The 8,208-nt window shown below is 42.5% G+C and overlaps 2 protein-coding genes and 1 long non-coding RNA gene across 5 annotated transcripts; 2 read left to right on the forward strand and 1 right to left on the reverse strand.

Moving 5' to 3' along the window:
* Nucleotides 1-439: 439 nt before the first annotated feature.
* On the reverse strand, nt 440-4,594 carry LOC148324756 (uncharacterized). Of its 2 annotated transcripts, XR_015846368.1 has the most exons (3): nt 4,539-4,594; nt 3,499-3,754; nt 440-1,124 (listed from the first exon to the last, which is right to left on the reverse strand). It is a non-coding gene; the product is annotated as an uncharacterized LOC148324756 (long non-coding RNA). The 2 variants fall into 2 exon arrangements; XR_015846367.1 differs by lacking the exons at nt 3,499-3,754; nt 4,539-4,594 and adding an exon at nt 2,005-3,492.
* tmed5 (transmembrane p24 trafficking protein 5) lies at nt 758-4,211 on the forward strand. Its single transcript, XM_088313795.1, has 4 exons — nt 758-1,142; nt 2,029-2,126; nt 2,213-2,393; nt 3,533-4,211. Exons 1-4 carry the CDS (start codon nt 954-956, stop codon nt 3,746-3,748), a joined length of 684 nt encoding a protein of 227 aa, XP_088169921.1. The 5' UTR covers nt 758-953; the 3' UTR covers nt 3,749-4,211.
* A 1,103-nt stretch (nt 4,595-5,697) lies between the features above and the next one.
* pigc (phosphatidylinositol glycan anchor biosynthesis, class C) lies at nt 5,698-7,787 on the forward strand. 2 transcript variants are annotated; one of them, XM_088313459.1, is made up of 3 exons: nt 5,698-5,774; nt 6,688-6,919; nt 7,063-7,787. In XM_088313459.1, exons 2-3 carry the CDS (start codon nt 6,692-6,694, stop codon nt 7,717-7,719), a joined length of 885 nt encoding a protein of 294 aa, XP_088169585.1. In that variant the 5' UTR covers nt 5,698-5,774; nt 6,688-6,691; the 3' UTR covers nt 7,720-7,787. The 2 variants fall into 2 exon arrangements, with proteins under 2 accessions (XP_088169585.1, XP_088169586.1); XM_088313460.1 differs by lacking the exon at nt 5,698-5,774 and adding an exon at nt 5,779-5,825.
* Nucleotides 7,788-8,208: the final 421 nt, after the last annotated feature.

The raw sequence follows: 8,208 nt of genomic DNA on the forward strand, positions 1-8,208 counted from the left end.
GAGTCCTAAGTATTACTTTTCTATACTATATATTTTAAAAAATTACATTGGAAAATTTAAATATTTGAATTGTTTTGAAAATATGTTGACATGAAATTCACCGGCGATGTTTTTTGACACACAAACATTCGTAAACATTATTTCCCATAACAAATCTTTATAAAGGTATCTGAAATATGTCCTTTCTTATATAAAATCTCAGTGATTTAACAAAGTAATTTTTCTGAATTCACTGATTTTTTAAATATTTTTTTATTAATTATTGCATTTATTTTTGCATTATGTAATATTTCTTCCACGTAATAATGTACTTGTACCAGAAATAACCCAACCATTTTTTTTAATTAACACATATCAAAGAAATGTCCTTCCATGTCATTTTCACCCATGTACATTTAAAAACAACTTTTCCCAGAATGAAGTTTGAAACAAGAGTATGAAATGGTAACCTCAATTTATATATTGTACATAAAAATAGAGCAATAACATTTTCTTTTAATATGATGGCATCTTTCTAAGAAAATTAAAGGGTTCATAAAGCATCACGCAAAAATTCCTCCCAGGTAATTATTTACTTCTCTGACAGATTTTCGTTTTTCACCCATAATCGTGTAATCAAGGAATTTCCGGGTGGTTTTCACGCACATTAAAAACAACAGTTCCCAGAATGCATTTCGAAAGAGGCGTCCAAATTCTTGCCTCCAATGATAAACTTAAATCAGAACTAAAACTACTATAATATTGTTATCCGAATACGCCGAATCAAACACATACACGACGGGTTGTTTAATGTTAAAAATAAATTTAAAAAAATAATAATAATAATCAGGCAGGGTCCTGTTCGGGGCTCAACTCGAGCTTAAGTTTTGTTGTTTTTCTTTTTTTCGAGGCAAACGTAAGAGGCAGACTCCATCGCTAGCCTTTCTCGTTGAAGCTTTTTTGGGGGGGCGAGTATGGCCACGGTCCGGCCGTTTGCTTGTATCGTGTCGGTGTTTCTCGTCGTCGTTTCCGAGAGGTTCTCGGCGCGGGCCGCCTTCTCACAGTCTCTGGACAGCGACTTCACGTTCACTCTGGCCGCCGGTCGCAAGGAATGTTTCTACCAGACTATGAAGAAAGACGCCTCGCTGGAAATAGAATATCAGGTCGGGGAAACTCAAATATTGAATGGAATTGCAAGTGAAATCTTGTTATAGGAACCAAGGTTGTGCTAGACGTGACATGTGGTGCGTACAATCAGTGTCATGGCACTGATTTTGGGAGCCATAAAAGTAGGTAGACACTTTTGCAAATGCTTTCTACTGTTGCAGAAAGGAATGTAGAAGATTAGCAACGAATATAAATGGTGGACGAAAGGGAAGAGAGTCACAGGACAGGAAGGAGGTAAAGAAGTCGGGAACCCAAAAGGATGGATGCAAAATGACGAGTGGGTCTGACAGAAAGAAGGAGGTCAAGAACTGAAGGAAGGTTCAAACCACACAAGGGAGGATATTAGGAAGGGAAGAACAAAAGCAGATCTAAGTTGTAAGCGAGGATCTAAGAAAGGAAGGAATAAAAGTTAGTTTAAGCCATGGAAGGAAGGATGTGACAAGTCTGTGGTGGACGGAAAGAAGGCAAAAGGGAAGGAAGAACTTAACATATGTGAAGAAAAGGATAAAACAGGTGAGGTGGAAGGTTAAGGAGGATAAGAAAGAAGGTCTTTATTGCGAGGAAGGCATAAAGTATGTTCACGTGAAGGAAGAAATGTGCCGCAAAAAACAAAAAACAAAAAAAAAGGGATTTCTATTCTATTCTATTCTATTCTAAAACAAAAGCCTTTCGGAGGAAAGGAAAGAGATGGTCAGAATGGGAAAAAATGCCAGGGAAAAAAAGTGAGTCTGAAGCCATGGCAGGGAGGACACAAAATCGATAGCATGTCTCAGGTAAGGAAAGAGTGAAGGGAGTTATGTATGATAGGAAATAAAAATCATGTGAATGTTTGATGAAAAAATGTTCAAGTCTACCTACTTTTGGACAAAATGTCAATCATAGGTATTAGACGGCGCAGGCTTGGACGTGGATTTCTACATCTCCTCTCCCTCTGGCCAGATTCTCTACAGCGATCATCACAAGTCAGATGGAATGCACACGTATGTTCAAGCAGGCATATTCGGCTTTGTTTTTCGTATCATACAAAGAATAACAATGAAACAAATTTGCCATTTTTCTCCCCTAGTGTGGAAACGGACGACGGGGACTATATGTTCTGCTTCGACAACACCTTCAGTAGCGTCTCGGAGAAGCTTGTCTTCTTCGAGCTCATCCTGGACAACATGGACGGCGACGAGGAGCCCGACGACTGGAAGGAGTACGTGCACGGCACCGACATGTTGGACATGAAGCTCGAGGACATCATGGTGAGTCGGCAAAAACGGGTCACGAGCGGGGTTAGAATTGTTGTGGGTTTTTCATGATAGTTTTTATTTGGTATGGGCTTTTGTTTTTCCAAATAAAATGTTTTTTTTATTTGGAAAAAAATGTTTCATTTTAGTTTAGCTTTTATTAGTTTCAGTCTTGGTTTGAGCTTTTTTTTTTTTTTTTTTAAATATGCAGTATTTTACAAGTGTAATATAAAAAAAAAAAAAATCGGTCTTCTGATTGGTTGGTCAGAACAAAAGTTTCCATAATTGCGTTTAACTTCGCTGTATTAAGAGGTGGATGAAGCATGGTAACCAAGTTCCAAATGCACAGCTAACCAGTTGCCACTTGCAAAAGGCAAAGACAGATAAATGCCGGGTGTTCTGTTAAGTCTTTGATTTCCACGTCGTCCAGTGGCGTATTTGCCACATTGAGTGCAAAGTGACCCAGTCGACAGGCTGGTATTCTGAACTCTCACCTGTTAGCTCTTTGGGGCTAGGCCAATTGTTTGCACTCCACCCTGGTGAATTGGGTCAAAGAGCACACAGGCGTTGCTTTGCTGAGAAACGGGAAATGCATCTTCCAGCTGGCCTCTTTTGTTTTTTCATTCTATTTTTTCAACTCAACATGGTTTAAAGGAGACTGCATGCATTTACGTCACAATTTAAAACAATTCGCCAGTGTTTTCATTTTTGCCAAAATACCCCAAGGATTCTAGTGAACTTTACACACTCAGCTTACCCCTGCCCTAGAAAATTCTGGGGTCAATGGTGAGTCCATCTTTCACAACCATGACAACCGGATGGCAGAACCTTAGCTTGCTTAGCGGACACATTGGGAAAAAAATTAAAATAAAAAAATCACTGTAAACACAATCAATTCATTTTCACTCGTAGAGGCAGCATGTCAAACATTTCAACAAAGTTCATGACCCACATAAGAGTCCTGCAATATTTGCGCCCCTCCCATTAAAGCTGGCTATTTAAAATGTTTTTTTTTGGTTTTTTTTAATAAATCACAATAAAATGTCTGATAGCAGCAGTCTTGTAGAACATCCTTTTTTAAATATGCATTATTCCAGCTTGAAGGATGAGCTCGGTTTACCTGATATATCCTGTCCGCCCCTCTCTTCCACCAGGACACCATCAACAGCGTGAAGTCACGACTGGGAAAGAGCATGCAGATCCAGGCGGTGCTGCGCGCGTTCGAGGCCCGCGACCGCAACCTGCAGGAGAACAACTTTGACCGGGTCACCTTTTGGTCGGCGGTCAACCTTGTGGTCATGATGCTGGTGTCGGGCGTGCAGGTCTACTTGGTCCGCTCGCTCTTTGAGGAAAAGAGGATTCGCACGTAACAAACCCTGGGGGGGGATGAGGGTGGTGGGGGGTTGGGACGTTTCAGAAACACAACAAATGAGCCTCAGATTTTTTTTTTCTGCTCTTCACTCCACTGGATATTGAAGTTGAGGAAAGTTTGATTTGTCAACATCATCGCTGTAAGTTTTTATTACTGATTGGACTCACAAGGCTTTTATTGTGAGGAGACTTGGCCTAATATTTGTCATACTGTCAACACTGCTTTGAACTAATTGTTTTATTTAGCTGTCAAATGTCAGCTAAATAATGTCAAACCGAGGCAGACACAATTTTCCTTTTAGAAATATTGTATTATTTCTGAAATGTCATGTTTTTTTTCCGTCAAAATCTTCCATCCATTGTTGTGTTTGAGTGATTTTCTTGGGCGTATAATCTACCGCAAAGTGAGTTGATCTCTTTTATTGACTGTTACAATCAGAAATAAAGATTTATATATAGTGATTACTGAGCAGAACCTATCTCAAGTTCAGAGGTTGATATTTATTCATTTACATGTAAATTAAACATTTTTGACAAAAAAAAAAAAAACCCAAAAACTTTTGGTCCTTCTTACAGAGCATGCATTTCCACATTACTAGAGTGAACTCTTCAAGGAAGCAAACCGTTAGATAGCGATCAGTCAGGGACACGACGCAACAAACTTCAGGCTCCTCGTATGAGCCAAACAACCTCAGGAACTGCCCGGGCATTTTTTGCTCGTACATACTGGCCTCCGTATCCGGAACATTCTCAAATGTGAGGAGATAACCAAGATGAGCGCAGTCGTACCTTAGGTGCAGCATCCCGTTCAGCTGGTCCGCCATGTCTCAACCTGGTTAATCAAAGAGCATGGAGAAAGAACTTTTGAATCTCCTTTAAATGCGCGCAGCACATCATCATTACATAACGTGCAACATCAAAGCACATGCACCTGTGTCTGGAGAGACCTGTGGAGACACAACAGCTGCTACGTGGTCCTCAATATGACCATGACCTCGTGCTCGGGCTTCCGAATGAAGAAAGAATGCAGCTGGAAGAAGTTTGGCAGCTCGGCCTCGGGTTCGAGGAGATCTGACTGCGGGGAAAACATCAGAGAGAAATGGCGTTGCCCACTCTGTGCACCAGACGACATCCTGACCACAGATCCTGTAGCTCTGTCTTCATCCACATCTTCTGATGTTGAGAGCACGTCCATCTAACATTATCATCATCATCATCGTCCATCACCATGGATGTTTTTCCAGACAACTATACAGAAACAACATTAGTTGTGCAATACATCTTGTTTTCTATAGCTCGATTATTTGATCAACATTATAATTATGATCATTCATCAATTATCATGTTTGGGAAAATATCATTTTTTAAATTGCACAACAGACTGTCCATAAAGTCTTTACAATTATATCGTAACCTATGGAACTTTATGGACACCCTGTACTTTCCCACAACCATTATGTAAACAGTTTAACCCCCAAAAACATATGACTAGTTAATAAACACAAAAAACAAATACACACCCCCAGAAAATAATAATACGGATGTAAATGGAACTACAAAATATGAAGAAAAAAATGCTCTTTATATACAACAACGCTTACCATCAGATCACATGAAACACGGAGGTTTACGAGTGCAGCATCACAATGTGGGCCAATGGTAATTTTCCGGGTAAATTCTGCTTGTGGCCCGCTTCCGAACGTCTTGTCCGAAACTTTTGTTTATAGCGCCACAACCGGATGTAGTGGTCAAAAGAATATTGCAACAGTGAAAAGTGGAAAGAGTGAGACACTAAAAAAACAGTTATTTGAATGTTTATTTTGGAAAATTTAACTCAAATGTTATTTTAAGAAGAAATATTAATCAAAATGGGAAAAATATTGTTTCTGGTGAGTGATGGCCGAACGTTTATGCGTTTCCGCTTTCCAACAGTTGGGGTCGCAACTCACTCGGTTATGTGTTTCCACTTCCGGGTCGCTGACAGGCAACAGTAGCTTCGACTGCGGAGAGGAACATTCTCTTCGGGTAAGGAGAAGTGATCGGGTGCTTGCAAATGTGTCGCCGGCTATAAATATTGTAAGACAGTATCGATAGATAAATACATGTTTCTTCAACTAAGGGGTTAGAAGTTGCTGGTGACGATTTAAGTCTTACAAACGCGTTGACAGTCAAATCTCGGGCATGTACATCCGAATAAACGGTGGATAAATGTGTTATTGGGATCACTGGTGCAATCTTTGTTTGTACTCTACATTCCATTCAACTAATTTCAGTAGCGCTTATCCTCTCCCAGCTGACTTTGGGCGAGAGGTGGGCTACACCCTGGAATGGTCGCTCAGAAGTCTCAGGGCACAAAATGACATTGACGCTTTCACACAAACAAGTAACAACCACACTGATTGATTAATTCAAAACCTATAACTAACCTAACTTGTCTGAAATAGGTCCGAGTTGGTTGCAGGGTGAGAGGCAGCTGGGTACACCCAGGATTTGGTTACTGGTCACTCCCAAGGGAGCTGGACGAACTAGCATTCACACTAGGGTTAAACAAAATTTGAAAATTCATCTTATTGCGATTTCCCCACAAATATTGCAATCTAAAAAAGAGCACAGGCAATAAATTAATCGTTAGGTGTAAGCCTCGCATTACTAAACATTTTGAGTTGGATTCTAACAAACAAGTGTTGTGTGATCTTAAATCATTAAATCTGACCAACTGAAATGAAGCATCTGATTTTTTTCCCCCAAAATGGCACACTACTGCATTCCGATGTTGACGTGAATTCGCTCCGATGGACTCGAGAAAGCGACTCGAACCCCGATTTCCTGACTGTTTCCTGTGTTCCATCATGAAATAATTCTGAGACTGTAGAACAGCTTCCACGCCGAGTAGAAAATGGAGTCTCCTCCCAAACTAATCCTGCGTGTGCGTTTTCAGGGCGATGGGGCCAGACGATGGCCCGGGTGCGGCCGTGGGCTGGAGGAAGGTGCTCTGGGAGCGCCAGCCGTACCCGGACAACTACGTGGACCGGCGCTTCCTTGAGGAGCTGCGGAGGAACGAGGGCCTCCGCCAGTACCGCTACTGGGCCGTGGTGCTTGAGGCGGGCCTGGTGGGTCAGCAGCTCTCCTGCGTGGCCATTTTCATCACCCTCTGGCTCTACATGGAGCAGGTGAAGTGTCTGCTGGATACTTTTATTCTAATTTACCTGCAGTGAAATGTTCTTATATTTTACTACAACCTTTTCTGTTCGATCCCAGATGACTGAGAACTATCTACTCCGTCCGTCTTTATTTTCATCTTCTATCTTTTTAGGGCCACCTGTCCCCAGAGACCCTCCTGATTATCAGCCTGGCGAGCTCCCTGCTGGGCTACGGACTGTACCAAGCCCTCGCATCTCACGTGGAACCCGTTTGTCAACCTCGGACCAGTTTGGCCGACTTACAGAGCAGCATCAATTTCCTCTCCTTCATCTTCGGCTTCTCGCCCGTGCTAAAAACGCTCACAGAGTCCGTGAGCACGGACACGGTGTACGCCATGTCGGCCGTGATGCTGCTCGCTCACCTGGTGTCCTTCCCTTACACCCATCCCTCGCCCCCGGGCAGCCTGTCCCTCAACGCGGCCCTGTTTGCGTCTGTGTGTCTGGCCTCCCGCCTCCCAGGCGCCTTGCATACCTTCACCATGCTCAGCTGCGCGCTCATGGTCTTCGCCCTGTGGCCCTGCCTGCTGAGGCGGGTGAGGAACGGGGCCCCGCGCCACTTTGCCGGCGTGTGCGCGGGGGTGTGCGCGGCGGGCGTGGGTGGCCTGGCTTCGTGCTGGCCCGGTGGGGCCGCCATCTTGGCGCTGGCCCTGGCCAGTGTGATTCTGCTCTGCCCTTGGCTGCTGGTCCGGCTGCAGAGGCACAAGGACAACATCCACGGGCCTTGGGACGAGGCGGAGATCCGCGAGGACCTCAGCCGCTTCCTCCAATGAAGGAGGACTGGATGAGGCAGACACAGGCTGGACATTTCCTTAGATATGTGACCTCATGTGATCCAAAAAAAAACAAAAAACAACTGACTTTGCAAAGATAAAGGTTTTCGAACATTATTCTCAAACATTTTCAACCAAATCCCAACTTAAAGGTGAGTCAAGTCAAAATGTGTCTTTCCAATATGTTCTGTGGCCCACTTATGGGGCGGCCATTTTATATTTATAAAACATAACACATTAAACACAATCTTGTGTTTAGATGAGAAGGGGCGCACACAAAATATATTGTAAAAAAAAAAAAAATGGACTGGATTTCACCAAAAAGTGCAAAGAATGTGATTTTTTTTTTAACTAGCAGAATTTTGTCTTTATGGGGTGTTGTTTGTATAATTTGGAGGGAAACTAAGTTAATTCTGATATAAGACTATAACAAAATATGGGAAAACTGAAAAACTACTGGTCTGTTTTATTGATGCTCAATATCATGTA

The sequence above is a fragment of the Idiotropiscis lumnitzeri genome, chromosome 13 (genome assembly GCF_059441095.1).
Source record: "Idiotropiscis lumnitzeri isolate Australia: NSW breed Sydney's pygmy pipehorse chromosome 13, RoL_Ilum_1.0, whole genome shotgun sequence".
Taxonomy (NCBI): Eukaryota; Metazoa; Chordata; class Actinopteri; order Syngnathiformes; family Syngnathidae; genus Idiotropiscis; species Idiotropiscis lumnitzeri.

Coding starts and splice junctions, on each gene's coding strand:
- tmed5 (XM_088313795.1), top strand. CDS start 954: ATGGCCACGGTCCGGCCGTTTGCTTGTATCGTGTCGGTGTTTCTCGTC. Junction 1,143..2,028: donor CGCTGGAAATAGAATATCAG/GTCGGGGAAACT, acceptor TGTCAATCATAG/GTATTAGACGGCGCAGGCTT. Junction 2,127..2,212: donor AAGTCAGATGGAATGCACAC/GTATGTTCAAGC, acceptor TTTCTCCCCTAG/TGTGGAAACGGACGACGGGG.
- pigc (XM_088313459.1), top strand. CDS start 6,692: ATGGGGCCAGACGATGGCCCGGGTGCGGCCGTGGGCTGGAGGAAGGTG. Junction 6,920..7,062: donor TCTGGCTCTACATGGAGCAG/GTGAAGTGTCTG, acceptor CTATCTTTTTAG/GGCCACCTGTCCCCAGAGAC.